Consider the following 18,266-nt stretch of genomic DNA (forward strand, 5'->3'; position numbering starts at 1 on the left):
ATACGTCATAAAGAGCCTGCCTGTACGATACATCACCGATTCCCTCTGAATCAAGCCCCTTTCAAGGAGTTGGCCAACCCAAAGAAATAGGGGGATGGTCGTAATTTCCCCCATAGGTACATGCCGAGCCGGAGACCTTTCTTGTTTCCTTCTGTGATTCGTGTCGCTCACCGTGCCATTCTCCTCTCGATCCACAGGTGCCCCCGGAAGTGTACCTGAACCGCAAGAAGGTTAGATTCTTCCCGGGTCGACCACGAGGCTCCGTTAGGATCCGGACTAGACCTCAAGGCTTTGAAGATGGAGTCGTTCTCGATAGAGCAGGCTTGCCTCCGCCTTCTCCGTCTCCATCTAACAACAGTGCAGGAGGCATAGACGACTCGGAACTTCATGAGGGTCTTGTGCAAGGCGCTTTGACGACGATCACGACTGCAGCCATCATGGCCGGCCCATCAGAACCGTAAGGAAATTCCGTCTCCCTCGGCTCCGAGTTTCCAGGGAAATTCCCCGTAGACGTCAGTCAGCCGGATGGTCAAAGGGTTCGAGGACTAAATTTTCATTTATCCGTTTCTAGGGCTGAAGAACATCTTTGTGGTTTGTGCAATCTCGCCGAACGAAATCCCTACTTGTCCTCTCCATTCCTGACGGCGAATGTCGGTCCGAAAATGAACGATCCTGAGAAACCTCAAAAACGAAAACGTATTCGGGCCTCCAAGATGACTGCGGAAGGGAGCGCGACCTGCCTCGAAGACATTTGTAACGTCGGGGTGATTCCGGGAGAAGATCCAGTCGATGTGGCGAGCGTAGCCGATTCGTCCGGGAACGCTTACATTCATGAAGTATGCGCGAAGTGGTCCGTCGATTTCGAGCCCGAACGAGGTTCTATCGAAAAGCTGCTTGAAGATTCGCTTAGACGAGCTTGCAGCCACTGCCGAAGACTGGGCGCATCGGTGCGATGCGCTCGCGACGGTTGCGGCCGAATGTTTCATTTATTGTGCGCCGTGGGTTCAGCTTGCGCGATCAAAGAGGAGAGGATCTACTGTCAGGGCGAGCACTCGTCTGAACTGAAGATCTCGTGCGAAACTTGCGCCAAGTCCACGGAAACGCGAGACAGTTTATGGTGCACTCAATGTGCGAAGTACTACCATGTTAGTTGTACGGACACACCGCCAGGTAAGTTTCCCTGCGCTCTTCCCGGTTCCGACCTTCCCGTCTGCGTCCGGGACTTCGCGAGAATTCCACCAGATCAGAAGCAAATACGAGTATCTAACGAGAGCATCGACGGCCTTTGCAGGAACCTCGGTCGTGTCAAATCTTCGGATGGGTTGGCTGTGTATGGGCTGTCGCGTATGTCCAATTTGTCACGGAGGAAACCTCGACCGGGCAGTAACGTGCGACTGCTGCCGGAAATGTTATCATATGCAATGCGTCAAGCCCGCTCTCAACCACCTGCCCAAGAACGGCTATAAGTGTGTCTTATGTCGCTTCTGCGGGGATTGCGGCTCCCGGACCCCGGGTTCGGGTCCGTCGTCTCGATGGCATATGAACTACACCGTGTGCGATTCCTGCTATCAACAACGAAATAAGGGCATGAGCTGCCCGCTCTGCGGAAAAGCTTATCGAGCTTCATCCTCGTCGAAAATGGTTGATTTTACGCAATGTTCTACGTGCAAAAGGTACGTGTCATTCGATCGAGCCAGAGGTGTCCGCCGGGCGAATTCGTCATCCGAATCGCCTAAACTCGATGATGGACTCGTTATGCTCGTTTACGACTCCGGCTCCATCGTGTTCCGACCAGCCTGTTAACCAATTCTTGTTCCGCAGATATATTCACAATGATTGTGATCCACAAATCCACGCGAACGAAGGACGAGATATCAGAGAATACACCTGTCCAGCATGCCTCCAGCCCCGGCAAGCGGTCGATCAAGACGAAGTGTCTTCATCGGCTCTTTCCCTGGCCAACGACAGCAGTGCAGACGCGCCTTGTCTGTCGCCCGTGACCATCGAAGAAGCGACATCCGCTATAGGTATCGGCAATTACGGTGCGGGAAAACCGATGGGCGTCATGGGAGTGTCGTCCAGAGGAAAAGGGCTGCGTGGCATGAGACGACCTCGCGGTGCGGGACGAGGTCAGGTCGGGCGACCGCCGACGAACCCCCTCAAACTAAGAGGTCTCGGCAGATGGGACGCGTCGACAGCGACCCAGGCCAAACAATCGAAGAAGGATTTCGAGTTCGAGCGGGACGCTCTCCTGAACGTCGGCGGCTGCGGTGGCAACGCAGCGGGAAAACTCACCGACGAAGAAGCGACGCAAGATTCGAAAGTAGTTCTGTTTTCAGCCAACGACAAGTTCGTACTCCTACAAGACATGTGTGTGCTCTGCGGAAGCTTCGGTAAAGGCGAAGAAGGTCGATTGATCTCGTGCGCGCAATGCGGTCAATGCTACCACCCGTATTGTTGTGGAGCCAAGGTCACTCAGACGACCTTGAGCAAAGGTTGGCGTTGTCTCGACTGTACCGTTTGTGAAGGTTGCGGTCAACCGCACGATGAAAGCCGCCTGTTATTGTGTGACGATTGCGACACGTCGTATCATACGTATTGTCTGAAGCCTCCGCTGGAGACGGTGCCGCAAGGTACGTGGAAATGTGAGCACTGTGTCTTCTGCCTAATTTGTGGCTCACGGAACCCCGGACCGGAAGGTTCGGAGTGGCATTCGAACTACACCCAATGCGCTCCGTGTGCGTCAAAGTTCCGATGCGTGCTCTGCACGTCGGACTATTCGGACGGCGACATCATCATCCAGTGTGATAAATGCTCCCGATGGTTGCACGGCAGATGCGATGAAATATCGTGCGAGGAGGACGCCGAGCGGTGCTGCAACCTCGGCTACAACTGTCCTCTGTGTAGACCGAAGGACACCTTGCCGGCCCATCTAGTGCACGATCTGCTTATGGACTCTCCGTGCACGTCACCCGCGCCCCAAGAACACAAGCAGAAAGCGCATCATCTTGTCGACGGCGTCTATTTGACCGACATCGGTCTGAACACGATCAAGTCCCTCACGCTCGAGCCCCCGAAGAGGACGCGAACTGTCCGGCCGAAAGATGCTCTGGGCAATAAGCTTCCGACTCTTCCGAGTCTCCAGACTATCGGAGGTCAGCGGCGAGCGACGATGGACGAGCTCGCAGACGGAGATCCGTTCGAGTTCGAAGCCGAGAGCCTCCTCGAGGGCCTCGAAGGCGACGAAGAAATCAAACGGAAGAAGAAAATTCAGAAACTGGGAATCGGTGGATTTGTCGCCAATGCACGATCGCGTGCCATGTCCAGCAAAGACGATGCTACGTACGCTGTCGAGGCTTCAATGCAGCCCTACGTCGACGACGGCGGCGGCGACGATCTCGATAAAGGTGGTGCCGGTGCTGGCGGTGGCGGCTCCGGGAACGGTGTCGGTGGACCCGGCGTCGCGACTCCGGGCGTACCGGGAGCCGGCGGCGGTGCTACCAAACAGCAGCGTAAGCGACGTCCGAAGAAGAAACGGACGATTGAGGAAAGCATGCCGTCACATATTCAGGAGGCATTCTTTGGCATGACACTGCTCAGTGCCACGAGCAACGCTTCAACGGACGCCTTCGAAGATCTCGAACCGGTCTCGGGCGCAGACGAAGACGACCGCAAGTCGGTCACCGTGAACAACGTCAAGAGCAGCAAGATCCCTGTACTCGATCAGCAGAAAGCTTCGGGTCTTGAGGGTGTTTCCGGAGGAAGTGTCAGTGGCGGTCTGGCTGGAGTGGCTCCCGATCTCGGTATTGATGACAACATTGTGGCCAACATCGAATACGACGAAGAGCTCCGAGATCTTCTACCCGCCGATCTGCCCCAGGAGCTGAGGGACGACGAGTTGATGGACATGATCATGCAGGAAGCCGACGCCTCGACAGGTGGATCGAACGTTGACACTGCGGATTCTCTCCTGAGCGCGGCGGCATCAGCGCTCCCGCACATGGACGGTCAAGATGTTGAGGACGTTTTCAAGGGCGTACTGAGTCCTCCGAGTGCCCCCGGTGGACCGGCAGTCGTAGCGCCGAATCCGGAGCGCACGGGGATTTCGGCCACCTCACCAGCGCCCTCGTGGTCTTCGCAAGACCTGGACGACGTTTCGTCTAACCATTCCGGAGGCTCGAACAACAAGAATACCAAGAATAATATGCTCAAATGGGAGCCTGATGAAGCGCTTGGAGACAAAGCGACCATTTCTATGGTTCTCTACGCCAATCTTAACCATCCAAACCTGAAGCAGGAGTATCCCGTCTGGACAGATCGGGCTAAGCAGATTGCCAAGATCTGGCGGAATCTCCCGAACGAACAACGCGCGCCGTATGTGCAGAAAGCTCGAGAGAATAGAAAGAGCCGGTTAGTGCAAGAGAAGGGTAACGCGACGACTCCGACCGCGACAACTCCAAGCCAATTACCGTCCCCGTGGAAGCAGAATATGGAGGTAGGTGGCCCCTCGTCCGAGGAAACTTAACTATAAATTGTGATAGCAACGACCATCGATGCAGATTTCAGAGACATTTACGTGAACACGCTCCGTGATTCCGCGTGGAGCTTATTTAGGATGCTCTCATTCCCCGATCGGGAGGAGAGTCCTCCCTCGAAATTATCGTGATGATAACGATGATGGTAGTTATAATTTAATCGACGTCCTTGTTCCTCCACAGCGCAAATCATCCAAAGGCGGACCATGGCCGACAAATCACCCGAATCAGCCGGCAGGAGCTCAGAGGAATCCTTCCGTGACGAGTGGACCTCCTCCCCCTGCAGCAGGATGGTCTGTGGGTTATAACCAAGCTCCGAAATCCGAACCCCAAGCTCCACAAGTTGCGCCCGATGACGGCTTAGATGATGACGAGTTGTTCGGCCTGGGCTCCGATTTCGATCTGCTCGAATACGCGGATCCCGAAAACGATACGATGACTTCGGGGAATTCGAATACAGCCACGAGCGAGAACAATAAGTCACAGGACGCGAAGCAGGAAAAAGATGCCGGAGGAGTTGCTATTCAGCCTGGACCGAATCCATCCGGTCAACAGTTGCTCCTCGGTGAGCTAGACAAGGCCTACAGAGAGAACAAGAGTCAAGCGACCTCGGAATCTGGCCTCCTGAGCGACGTCGAGTTCGAGCGACTGAAGGCCGAGATGTTCAGCACGGCTGAGGAAGTTTTAGCTGCGAACGCGGGCGGACCCCCGAGACCACCGCCTCCGCCTCCCAACCAGGTGCGGATGCCGATGCAACAGCAACAACAGCAGCAGCAACAGCATCCGCAGCAGCAGCAACAACATCCGCAACAGCAGCAACAGGTCTCTCAATGGAATCAAGACGCCGGACATTTTGGACAAATGCAGAGCATGGGACAAAATCACGCACAACCGGGTCAGCAGCCGCAGCAGCCCATGATGTCAATGATGATGCAAGGCCAAGGATCCAACGTAGGAATGCAGTCGCCGCAACAGGTTCAAATGCCGTCCCAGGTAGTTCCTCATCCCATGTCACCACATATGATGGGACCCATGGGTCAGAGACCTCCTGTTCCTCCTCAAATGAACGCTCCTCCACCGCTCATGGCGCAAGGCAAACCCGGTCAGCCGATGCGGCACATGGTGAGTAGAGCCTCGCCGAATGATATATCGAGGGCTTTCGAGCGTCGCGTCTCCGTGCGATCGGCGTGAAGCCTGGCCCCTGAAAACTTTCCTTCCTAAGACCCCTTTCCCCCCTTTCCGAGACCCATTCCCCGAGCGTTCCTTGTATCCGTCTGGAGCTCCGACGATCGCCGTCGATGTCAAAGAGTCTTTGTTTTCAGGTACCTCGAATGCAGAGTCCGACAAGTGTGGTCAATCCGATGATGAGAGGTCCGATGATGCCAGGCCAGACGCACGGACAAGGCATGCCGGGCGGGCCTCAAATGCGGCCTATTGGCGGTATAAATGCGAACCCGGGCGGCGCTGCGCCCGCGCAGTCCATGGCGCAAATGTCACCCGTCTCGCAGGCGCCATTGGTCACCGCGCAACAGTTCAAACTCCAGACGCCCCCGCCGCCACCAGCGCCGTCCGACACGGACTCGTCTCCTGAAGTGAAATGCAATTACGAAGCGTGGCTGCAGAATCATGACGACATGCTCTCGAAACAGAAGAAGTCACTCGAGAACGAAGTGGGTAAACTGCGAAAGATCAAGAAGGCGTTGACAGCTAAGCAGAGACAGATGGTCAAAGCCGGTAGTGGCCAGGAACTGAACGATACCGACAGTAGACAACTGGCGTACGTCACCCGTGAGATGCCGGGTTTGCAGAAGCAGCTCGATCAGTTGAGAAAGCTCCATCGACAGCATACGACTACCGTTCAAGAGTATCGTTCGAAGAAGCAACCGCAACTGCAATCCCAAACACCTCAGGGTCAGTCGCCTGGCCCATTCGAGGGAGGTAATGCGACAGGAAACGCTTATCCCTCACAAGCCTCACCACAGTCGCAGAGTGGGTCCATGATGTCGCCGCAGTACTATCAGCAGCCTCAACCACCCCAACAGCAGCAGCAGCAGCCGCCGCAACAACAACCACAGCAGCAGCAGCAGCAACAACAAATTTCGCAAGCCCAACAGATGTCCATGCAACAGCAAATGACGTCAATGACGCAAACGTCAATGCAAGCTGTAGGAATGCAGAGTCTTCGCGGACCTTCCGCATATCCGCCCATGAGTCCGCAGCAGCAGGCAGGCGGACAAATTGGACCTGGCATTGTGAGCCAGAGAATTATGCGGCCTCCACCGCCATACCCTTCGGCAATACCAATGTCCGGAGTCCAACAGCCACTTGGGCAGCAGCTCTCGAACAACATCATGACGTTAGGCTCTCCTCAGCAGCAACAAATGAACCCCATGGGACATGTGCAGGCTTGTCCTCCCTCGACTGGCCAAGAACAGCATTTCCGTCAAGGTGGTACGCCCGAGTCTCCTTCGCATGATTCCCTTTCTGCAAACGCAGCTAACCCAATGCAGCAGCAACAACAGCAACAGACGGCCAACGCTCCTCCGCAACAAGTGGCTCAACAATTCTCACCGCATCATCGTGCGGGGACGCCGCAGCAATGTTTCTCTCCGGCAACTCCCCAAGGTACGTTCTCGAGTGATTTCCCCGATCCCCGAGGTGATTCGATGGTTTCCGGGCTTTCGCTCGCTGCATAACTTCACGTATCCAAAGTGGAGGCGTTCTCGTCCGATTGTAACAGAGGGCTTCGATTCCGCAGGTCCGCCGCAAGTGTTCTCGCCGGCTCCGACCCAACAGGTGTTTTCGCCCGCGAACACGGCCTTTTCGCCAGGACACAATGCGACCAACGGTCCGGGAGGCGATGTGAATAACCCAAACAGTAACCCAGCTTTACTCATGTACCTTCGTCAGAGTCCGGGACCGAGTCCCGCTCAACGGACTCCGCCGCACTTCCCCGGGATGTCTTCATATCAAGTGAGTGGATCTCCCTTCCTGAGCGAGATTATCCTGAGCGAGACTTATCAATAATGAATCGATGAGGATTTTTCCTGACTTTTTCGCATCTTGTCCCGCGCCGCAGGTTCAGTCGCCGGCAGCTCCGCCGTTCTCGCCTCATCACGCTCCATCGCCGGCCCCATCGCCATCGCCAGGACAAGGTCTTCACGGCCACAGTCCGGCTCCTTCGCCGGCTCGAAGTGCTCCATCCCCGAAATCGAGTCCGATGCCCCCTTCGGGTCGACAGAACGTCTACGCGGTGGGACTGAGCAAACCGACGGCGCACAACAACAACAACAACAACAACAACAGTAGTCTCAAAGGTGGAGCACTGCGTACTGGACCAAGAGATGACGCGACGAGCGACATCAGATTGATAGACGAACGTTTGTGGAGTGCGCACCGTGAGAGTAGCGCTGAAGCCGATAGAGACATGGCCGAGTTCCTGGACTACTTGGAAATGCAAATGTGGATCAAGACTCGAGAAAACGACGAGAAGAAGCCGGAAGCGAGCAGCTCCGGCTCCAGGTCCGGCAGAGGACAGGAATACCGAGAGAGGGGTGCCAACAACGATGATGAAGTCTCAACGAAAAACAAGCTGTCAGGGCTTCGAGTTTTCGCTGTAGGCGATTCCGCTTATAGAAATATGACGATCGTCCGTGAATCCGGCTCTCGATTGCTCGGTGGCAATCCGGATTCTCTTCCTGGTGACTCGAACGGTCAACAGGCAACATCAGCGAGTGCGTCTTCGTCATCAGGCGATTTTGGAGGATCCTCGTTCAACGTTGATGATGACGTACCCGAGGACGTGACAGGAAGCGTGGACGTCTCAGCCAGCGTGTTCGTATCTGTCCAATTTGACGATGATAACAATAGTCCAAACTCTGCCATAGTCTCGGCGCAGCAAGCCGCCGTTGATCAAGACTCGTTCGTAACAACTTCGGTCGAAGATCATAATTATTTCAATACGCCCGTAGCGTCGAACGCGCCACCGACCGACGTCGATTTGGAGGTGGGCAGCCCTTCGCAGGAAGCACATGAGGACGACACTCCCGTGCTTTCTGAGGGGGTCGTTCCAAGCATGGCTGTGAACTCATTGGTCGGCACCGCCGGAATCCTGTCGGAGCCGGGAACCCCGAACTCCGGTCGAGGCGTGACGTCGACCGCAAACTCTAGAGAGGGTACACCGATTTCGACAGCGCCGTCCCTCGCGCAGCAGCAGCAGCAACAGCAGCAGGTGTTCGTGGTCGCCGATCAGAATCAAAATGTCACCGGTGTCGTGACCGACTGTCAAGAAACTGAAGCTTCTCCGAGTCCGCCTGTCCAATCTCCTCTTGTGACTCCGGAAAGCCCTGTTGTTGCTCCTGCAACTCCAACGACTCCGACGGTGGTGTCGACGGCATCAGTAGCAACGACGACGACGACGTCGACGACGCAAAACGGGAAACCGACCGAGAACACGATTAGTTTCACGTTGCGTCAGACTACCTCGCCAGGACTCGAAGATCTACAAAATCAAAAACCGATCGCTGCTCCAGCCACAAACTCAAAGGTGCAATCAACGACGACGTCTCCCAGCAGCGTGACCGCATCATCCCAAGCCCAATTGCCGCAAATTCAGTCGCAAACACCCCAGAACCAGCCAGAGCCGCTGGTCCAGCTGCAGCCTCAACAGGTGGTTCAACAACTGTCCCAAGTACCGCAGGCACCGCCGTCGCAGCCTCCACGGACGGCTGCGTCTCAAGCAGAACAGCAACGACCGCCCTCGCAGCAACAGCCGCAGGCGGCTCAGCAACACTTGCCCCCAGCGACGCAACCTCAGCAACAACCGACGTCGCAGCAGCAGCAACAGCAGCTGTTGCAGTCGCAACAACAACAGTCGCCGCAGTCGCATCAACAACGGCCGCCGCCGTCGCAACAACAAGCGATATCGCCGCAAGAACAGGCGGCTCAGCAGCAGTCATCATCACCATTACAGCAACCGCAGCCCCTATCCCAACAGTCACCCCCGCAACAACAGATACAACAACAGCAGCAGCAGCAGCAACAATTATCGTTAAATCAACCACCGCAGGTCCAACAACAACAGCACCCACAACAGCCACATGGGGTAAGTTGAACGGTTTCGATCCGACCGTTTTCTGTTTGTTCTGCATCCGTTAGCGAGATCCGAGTGGTGCAATTCAGATTCTTTTTCGTTTTCTTTACAATGCCTTATGTGTTCGCTCTTTTCTGTCCGCCTTCCCTCTCGATTGATCTGTTTGTGGAGCACTGCATCATAGCAGCTGTGAATCTTATGACCCTGTTGTTTTTGAATCCCGATTGTCCTTCGTAGTCGATTGCCTGTCCGTGCATGACCTTTTGTCTGAGAGGAGAAGGGAGGAGCCGGAATCGACCTCACAAGACTTTTCGGACTTCGTCGTTGTTGGATCCCTCTTCTTCGACTGAGACAAACCTTCTGCTCTCTGCTTCAGCAATCCCCCTCTGTTGGCGAGACGGTCCTCTCCGTCTCCTCCCGTAGAGTCCCGTTTCCTGTCGCCACGACCAACAGCTCCCAGTTGGCACCGCCGTCTGTGATTCAAACAAAACTGGGCGGCCCGTCGCAACCCCTGGTTCAGATCCAGGTGACGCGGAGCCAGACTGAAATCCAGTTCGGACAGAATCCTTCCCTCAATCCAACCCTCAATCAGTCAATCAATTCCCACCAACCCAACGCAACTCAAGGAAAACCGCCTATCCAGCCTATTCAGACTATTGCGTCCGGCCTGATGCCTCCTAAACAGAATGTTCTTTTAAAGCAGCTGCTGCAAAATTGCCCTTCGGCAGAGTCGGGCACAAACTCTCCCAACTCGAATACTCCAGGTTTGTACTCCTTCCGTATTTCAAGCTTCATTCAACCTGTCGATCTCTTCAATATTCGCTGGCGGCGGGAGAACTCCTTTCTGAGGGGAGGAAGAGTACAACTCCGTTTTGAGAGACGTTTCCGATTTCCTTTCTAGCGCTCGGAGGCAACAGTGGATCTCCCGTTGTGGTTGTGAAAGAGCAACCGACTCTCATAACGTCGCAGCTTGTGAACAATAACAATAATATAATGAACACTCTCAATAACAATAGCAGCAGTGCTCCTATGATGAACTCGCCGACCATCAACACGTCCGTCACTCCCGTGACGACCGTGTCTTCGGAGTCCGTGGTCACGACCCTGTGTCCTCAGATCTCCACGACACAAAACCACCAACAGCCGCTGCAAGTTGTATCGCACAACAACAACAATAGCATAAACATCAACAACAACAATAATAATATTTCGTCGCCGATAACATCGAACGGTATGTTGTTCAAGACCGTTATACCGCTCGACGATCTGTCTTCCCTGGCGCACCGAATTTCTTCTCTCAGTTAGATTTTTCTTCCGCGTCTGTCGTCCGCTGTGATCTACGTAAGATTAACTTCTGAACTCCGGAATTTTCCCAGATGTCCATGGAATTAGTCCAGTGCGTACGAGCGGGGTCGCTCCGTTGCCCATCGCGGCTTCCCCGACGAACTCCATCGCGATCGCTTCCCCGTCGCCCACTCATACAACAAGTGTCCCCATACAATTGAACAACTGTCACCAACCATCCCAAAGTCCGAATCACATGGTCAGCCCTAGTCCTCCGTTGAGCTCACCTCGGCTGCCGGTACCTCCGCACAGCCAACAAGCGGGAGGAGCCCCACCGCCGCACATGGTGACCAGTTATTCGATACAGCAGAGCCAGCCGCAAGGCTCCCTTCTGCAGAGCACACTTCAGCAGAACCACCATCCAACGATGCAGGGTCCCCCGGCTCCAATCCAGACATCAGGAATGCCCATGCCCAACCAACAGCCGATCCGGGTGCGTAGACGGAACGGAATACTGCCGAATTTGTGCTCGGAGGAACAGTCCTTGACCTCCGCCCCCATTCGACAACTCTCTAATGTTCATGAGTTATTCCAGATGGGCATAAATGTGCGGCACGGACCACTTCCGCTGGGGATTCCCCCCGGAGCCCGGTCACCCGGATGCGGGGGTGGGACGTCGCCCTTCGATTCGAACATGCCCCAAAGCCCATTCATCAAAAACGAACTAGCATCGCCAACGGGCCACAGGGTTCACAGCCCCTTCGCGGGGAGTCAGTCGGGCCACACTTCCCCAATGGGTCCTCCCCAACATCCGAATCACCAGATCGGCATGGCGCAGAGTCCGAATCAGCACATTCGAATGCAGCTCTCGCCGACAATGAACAACTGTCAAATGCCAGGAGGACCGATGTCGTCTCCGCGAGCGAGCATGCAAACCTACGGAGCCCAGCAGACGCCGTTGGGACCACCGATGGCTACGCAGGCACCGGGTAACGGCAACGATCTTCATGGAGGCGTATCCGTGACGCAGAACCCTCGGAAAAGACCCCATAAACAACCTGGTGAGTTGAAAATATCCCCCGGTACCGTCAAACGGGATTCTGCTCCCCTCTGTTTCTATCCGTCGTGGTCACGCTTGCTTAAAAATAGTTGTGTCTCTGATTCCCAGGTCGCCGTGAGTGTTCAGAAGAGGCGTGACGTGAATTTTGTTTTCAAGGTCAGATCGATTACATTTCTGCTTCTAATACTCGATATCCGTTTGCAGGAATGGTGGCCGTCGGTGTGCCGGGGAGCGGGACGGGAGGACCTCGAGCAGCCCTGGGCGCGTCAAACGCACTGTCAACATCGCCGAACAAAAAGCGACCCAAGAAAGCTGCAGGAGCTGCACTGGCTTCGAATCGAGCCGAAGACGGTGACATCGATGGATTCCTCGATAGTCAGAATAAGCTGAGATCGCTACCTGCCGTCAAAATTGTCGAGCCTTCAATCCATGCTAACTACAGCGCGTGTCCCATATTTGGAAGGGACCGAAGTACACCCATACAACCACAGTTATCGGGAACGTTTGGTAGTGGCGAATTGAAGAAGGCTAGTAAATATGGCGGTGATTTCTACAAACTTCTCGGCACCAAAAATCAAAAGACCAACAAGGGCGGTCTCCTCATCAATCTGTACAACCGTGGCTTCTACAACCAAGAGTTTTCGCATAGGTTGGGCGCAAACAGCGACCGGTCAAGGTGAGCGGTTGCCGCCTCGAAACTAGATAGGCCGGTTGAGCCGGCAAGATAAACCCCGATCCCGGTGCCGAACCAATTATTGCCGATTCGTGAATCCCAACTCGATCTGATTCGCTCCCGAACTAACTGTTGGTTCTCGTGTTTCAGTCCGGAGGCGCTCTGCTATTGTTCTAGTCCCGAAGAAGAAGTTCGTGAAAAGCTCTTGGAAATGCGAGGACTGAAGTTGATTTGCAGACCGGCAACTCCTAAAGATTTTGACGATGACTCCGACTCAGATCGTTCTCCATCGCCCGAATTACCGCTCTATGCGCCCACACCGCTGCGACCGAATTTCGAGCCCCACCATCTTCTCGGACAACTCGATCCGAAAGCTCTTCAGGCCCAAGGTAAGGCCCCGTGCCTCTATAATGGAAATGCGGATTCGTGGAGAGCGGTCCTGGAGCAGGGCCTGCCGCGCACCCGGAGAGGAATTTTCCTGGAAATGGGAGTAGAAACTGAGAATCTCCGTTTTTCAGCTAACGGTCTGCTGGTGGTTACGTTGACGCTGAGCTCGTCCCACGATGTGAGGTCTGTCCTAAACTCTCTGTCTAAGATCTTGGAGCTGGAACCAGAAGAACCGTATGCGACGAACGGAGAACTCCACTACGATATTATCGAGCGAATGGAAACTCCTCCGTCGGAGCGCAAGCAAGATGTCGAGTATCTCTGGCCAGATGGGAAGAAACGCTTCTGTAAACACTGCGATATTGTGGTCCATCCATCGAAGGGTTTGTCGAAGATGTACTTCAAAGAAAAACCAGCGAAAATCAAAAGCGAAGACGGCGAACCTGGCGTCCCCGCGCGTCAGGAGGAAGAAGAAGTCTTCTTTTGCGGTGACGTCTGTTACACGCAGTTCGCTTTGTCGCACAAGGTACAGGAGGTACCCGACGTGAAAGTCATCGTACAGGTGAGTTTCGAGGTTCTGCCCCTGCTGACCGATGAAAGAGGAAAATGGCTCGACTCCGGGGGAAGAGGGAAGGGGGGAGAGAGATGTACCTCAGTATATTGACCTCGGGCATTCCTTTGAAACCTAACGCTGACCTCTGCCGCTCCAGGAGATTCTCACGGATTTGGTGAACCGGGTGAGCGAAACCACACCCTACAAACCGCCCCCTGCGCGCCATCGACAACCATTCCTACTTCAACGATCAGATCCCAACCGAAAAAGTGCCAAAGGTCATAAATGGATGGTATGGGAACACGGAACACGCCAAAAACTACTTGGGAAGAAGCATGTGAATCTAGGTGAGCATCGGCAGAATCCGGGACGATCATAACGGATGGGAACTGAATCCCCGCGTGCGAAAGGTGGCGACGATTGGACTTCCGATTCCCCCACCCCATCGCGCACCCGTCGAGAGGAATGCCCTATTCCCCTTATAGAGAGAGATAAAAAAGAGAGAGAGAGAGAAAGGGAGAGAGAGAGTGAGTCTAAAATTCGCTCTCTATCCGAAGGTCAAGAAGAAGCGAATGCTCGGCTCGACGTCTCGCCCATCGGAATCAAAATCGCCGGCGTCACAGACTCACGGAACTGCGTGCTGTGCATGGCTATCGGCGAAGGCGAAACCGAGGGCCCCGGTCGACTTCTGAATCTCGACATCGATCAATGGGTGCACTTGAATTGCGCCCTGTGGTCTTCAGAAGTGTATGAGACGGTGAACGGCTCACTCATGAACGTCGAGGACGCGTGCCGCCGTGCGCGGCGCAACCGCTGCGTGCGCTGCGGCATGGCAGGAGCCAGCGTACGCTGTTTCAAGATGAGATGTACTCAGATGTTTCATTTTGGGTGCGCACGCTCGCAGTCCTGCATGTTCTTCAAAGACAAGACCATGCTGTGTCCCGCTCACCAGCCGAAGCTTCCCCAGACCGACCTGTTGCTGCCGTCGGTGGCAGTTCTGCGACGAGTATACATCTCCCGCGACGAAGTCAAGCAGGTGGCAGCATCTGTTCATCGCGGAGAGAACTATTACATTCGAGTAGGCAGTTTAGTATTCCAAGCATTAGGACAATTGTTACCGCAACAACTGCAGAACTTCCACTGTCCGAACGCAATATATCCATGCGGCTTCCGTGTTCTCCGCTTCTATTGGCACATGCAGCGGCTGGGTCAACGGCAGCTGTACGAATGCATCATCACCGAGCAGGATGGAAAGCCCAAGTTCACCATCACGCCGATGGGTCAACGAGACCAGAAGCCCATTGTCGGTTCGACACCGAAGGAGTGCTGGCTGAAAGTCCTCGAGCCGATCGAGAAGATGAGGCTCGACGACCAAGCGATCAAGGTCTTCAAAAACTACATCACCGGCCAGGACCTTTTCGGACTAACGGAACCGCTCATCTTGAGGCTTATAGAATCTATTCCGGGCGTTGACACCCTCCAGGACTACACTTTTCGCTTTGGTCCCTCAATCGATCTTCCATTGGCCGTTAACCCCACGGGTTGCGCCCGTTCTGAGCCCAAACTCAGGACACATTTCAAAAGGTGAGCCCCAGGAGTGCATCGTTCATTCTCCCAAGGCGAAACGCGGCTGCGTGCCATCGATCCGCTGGCGCCAGCGGCGATCCGCGTCGGCCGCATCCCATTTCGGGGGGACGAGCGAAAACCGACTGAGACAGTTATTCTCTTGCAGATCTCATGCGCTTTTGCATTCGAGTAACGGGGCCGGGAGTAACTGGTCGTCGAACGGACCAAGTTCGTCTGGGACGATGGCCACCGCATCGAACGCGGCAAACAGTCCCGCGATGTCACTCGGAATGCAGCACTCACTCTTGCTCTGCTCCGATACGCCCTGTCTCCAGAGTCTTTCGCCCGAGATAGGTTCGCCCTATTCGAAGCAATTTGTGCATTCGAAGGCAAGCCAATATCGGCGGATGAAAACGGAATGGCGTACCAATGTATACTTGGCCCGCTCCAAGATCCAGGGACTCGGGCTTTATGCAGCCAAAGACATCGACAAGCACACGATGGTCATCGAATATATTGGCCAGGTAGGAACTCCGTCCCGACTCCGGTCGCGGGGTCAGCTTTTTTCGACGACGCCGGGCCGTCGAGGCTCCGAATTCGTTCCATTTTATGCAGTGGTCGATTTCTCTACGAGATTCTTATCGAACCGCTCTCTATCCTATGCCACAGGTCATCCGTAACGAAGTAGCGAATGCTCGAGAAAAGCAATACGAAGCCCAAAACCGCGGAATTTACATGTTCCGTCTCGATGAGAACCGAGTCATCGATGCGACACTCACCGGCGGCTTGGCGAGGTTGGTAGCGGGTTCTGATTTGGGGGAGACTCATTCCTGCTCGTCTCCTGGTCTACTCGCAGCGGATTGCGAATCGACCTGGGAGAAATCATCGGTTCATCAGCAACCGGTATATTGAGAAAAACTCATGAGCTCACTGTCTGTTTCCTTCCACCAGGTACATCAACCATAGTTGCAATCCGAACTGCGTGACTGAGGTGGTCGACGTCGATAAGGATCAGAAAATCTTGATTATCGCCAAGAGGAGAATCACTCGAGGCGAAGAACTTTCTTACGACTACAAATTCGATTTCGAAGACGACCAACACAAAATCGCCTGTTTATGCGGAGCTCCGGACTGTAAAAAATGGATGAATTAGACCCGAGTCGGTCTTGACGAAAAACGCTGTCAGGACGACGACGCCATTGATGATGGGACGGCTGCGAAGACGGCGACTTCGGGAGGGTTTACGCTAGAAACGAGAGAAGAACCGTGAATATTGGGAGTTGTGGGGCACACCGAGCTATTCACAGTCACGCACTCTATCACTCTTTCTCATTCATTCATTCATTCAGTCAGTCGGTCGGCCGGTCGATTTTTCAATTGATTGGTTGGTTGTTTTTTTGACGGCTGATTATCTCTCTGTCTTGTTCCAAAGAAGTTTTTGGACTCAGCACAAAATTTCACAAACTCATAGTGTTGCTTCCGATGCGATTAGCTCTGCGGATGACGATCAGCGTTTCGTGGCGGTTGTATCTTCAGCTGGTTTGTCATTCTGGAAGCAGAGATATTTCGAGTGTGCTGGCCGTTGCCCAATTTTGCGAGATGAAAAAAGTCCCTGTTCGTAAATAATAGTCTATGTGAAAAATCTAAATAGGCTGATTTGAAAAGCCTTGTAAAGTATGAATATGAAAGATTACATTTTGGTAGACAAACAGAGCGAAGCGAAAGTTTGCCGACAGCAGAATCAGAAGAAGCAGGTATGATGGTATTAATTTCGGAGGGATGAATTGAGAGAGTATAAGTAAAATGACCTTACGATGGATAATAATAATAATTAAGATAATAATAATGAAATAATGAGAGAAGAATTATAGAAATGATGATGATAATGATGATATCAAACGAACGATCGAACGAACGATGCAAATCTGCTGAATGCAGTGAAGTCAATCGAACGTCTGTGTATTGGTTATGAAAACAACGATCTTTGTTCTCAAAATGGGGGCGTCTTCCTTTTCTCCTGGGATTTTTCTTCCAATTCGGGATATTCTTTCTGATTTCGATTTCTCTCTTTCATCGGTACATAGGTGAGAGGACTGTCGAAGTGCTCAGAAGAAATTTCCCATGGAAGACGATGCTCGTGGAAACCCTTCGTGGGGTGATGCTCGAACATCAGAAGGGACAAGCGACAAGGGACGAGAACATTTTCGGACTTTCGCTGCGCAATATTCCCCGAATGTGCGAACGAGTGGGAATAAGCGCTGTGGAACGGAACGACCCTTAACAGAAACCGAGGGAGATCCGGGGCGGTAATCCTATACCATTCGATTGGGCATTTCATCCGACTACATTCCGCCGAGGAGCGATATTCCCGGAGGTTCCGGACGTAGTTTCCGGAGGTTTCGGAGGGGATTCCTGGTATTCCTCATCCAATACCGCGTATTGATGTGATGTCTGATGATTTTCAGAGCCTTCGTGACTGTCAAACCTGAGGCTCCCTTCGGGCGAGTCGAGCGGGTGCAAGCTACTCGGGCTTGAGGGACCTTCTTATTGTTCTGGGAATAGTCGTATCTAGGAAATGATATCCTTGATTTCTAGGAGAGGAGAAACTCAGCGATTGGAGCCGAACCATTCGAGCGATGAATGATAGCAGCACAGACAGGTATGTCAGGGAAGACTCGTGAACTCCGACTTCGTACGGTGGATGCAAAGCAGATTCTTTCCCAACGACTATAGGAGGCGTCTGGCCGATTCCGGATCTGGGGATCCTCGCCGCTCTGAATCCCGAACGTACCAGGACACTGACAAACTCAAACCAGCGGGTTCAGATACCGACCCGGAAATCTTTCGAAAACTGAGCACGATGCTATTGTTTTTCGTCATGTAGAGTTTTATTCGTCATCGCAGAGAAACGTCTCCGTTTTTACAATATTTCATGGATTCCGTCTAACTAAGTCGTCGACGATTGCTACTCTCGGCTAGAGTCTAAAATAGTTCCCTCTCGGTGTCTGCTTACGGATGGATATGTGCCAATGCGTTAAGGCAGAAACAAAGCAAGACTTATATTCTTCCGGGGTGGTGTCGCTTGCCTGCCACTAGGCACTACTCTCACCCTCAGG

General features: G+C 53.7%; 1 protein-coding gene across 1 annotated transcript; it reads left to right on the top strand.

The window, feature by feature from the left end:
• Positions 1-94: 94 nt before the first annotated feature.
• LOC100899745 (histone-lysine N-methyltransferase 2D) lies at positions 95-16,413 on the top strand. The gene is made up of 25 exons (XM_029110775.1): positions 95-100; positions 198-457; positions 572-1,170; positions 1,292-1,673; positions 1,822-3,416; positions 3,486-4,495; positions 4,719-5,273; positions 5,403-5,657; positions 5,858-6,435; positions 6,571-7,160; positions 7,294-7,508; positions 7,615-9,639; positions 10,004-10,391; positions 10,529-10,858; positions 11,004-11,404; positions 11,507-11,972; positions 12,080-12,085; positions 12,176-12,647; positions 12,795-13,033; positions 13,163-13,593; positions 13,742-13,931; positions 14,142-15,168; positions 15,317-15,674; positions 15,820-15,944; positions 16,102-16,413. The coding sequence occupies exons 1-25, from the start codon at positions 95-97 to the stop codon at positions 16,301-16,303; spliced, it is 12,705 nt and encodes a 4,234-aa protein (XP_028966608.1). The 3' UTR covers positions 16,304-16,413.
• The last annotated feature ends 1,853 nt before the right edge of the window (positions 16,414-18,266 follow it).

The sequence above is a fragment of the Galendromus occidentalis genome, unplaced genomic scaffold (assembly GCF_000255335.2).
Source record: "Galendromus occidentalis unplaced genomic scaffold, Mocc_1.1 scf7180000077089, whole genome shotgun sequence".
In the NCBI taxonomy this organism is placed as follows: domain Eukaryota; kingdom Metazoa; phylum Arthropoda; class Arachnida; order Mesostigmata; family Phytoseiidae; genus Galendromus; species Galendromus occidentalis.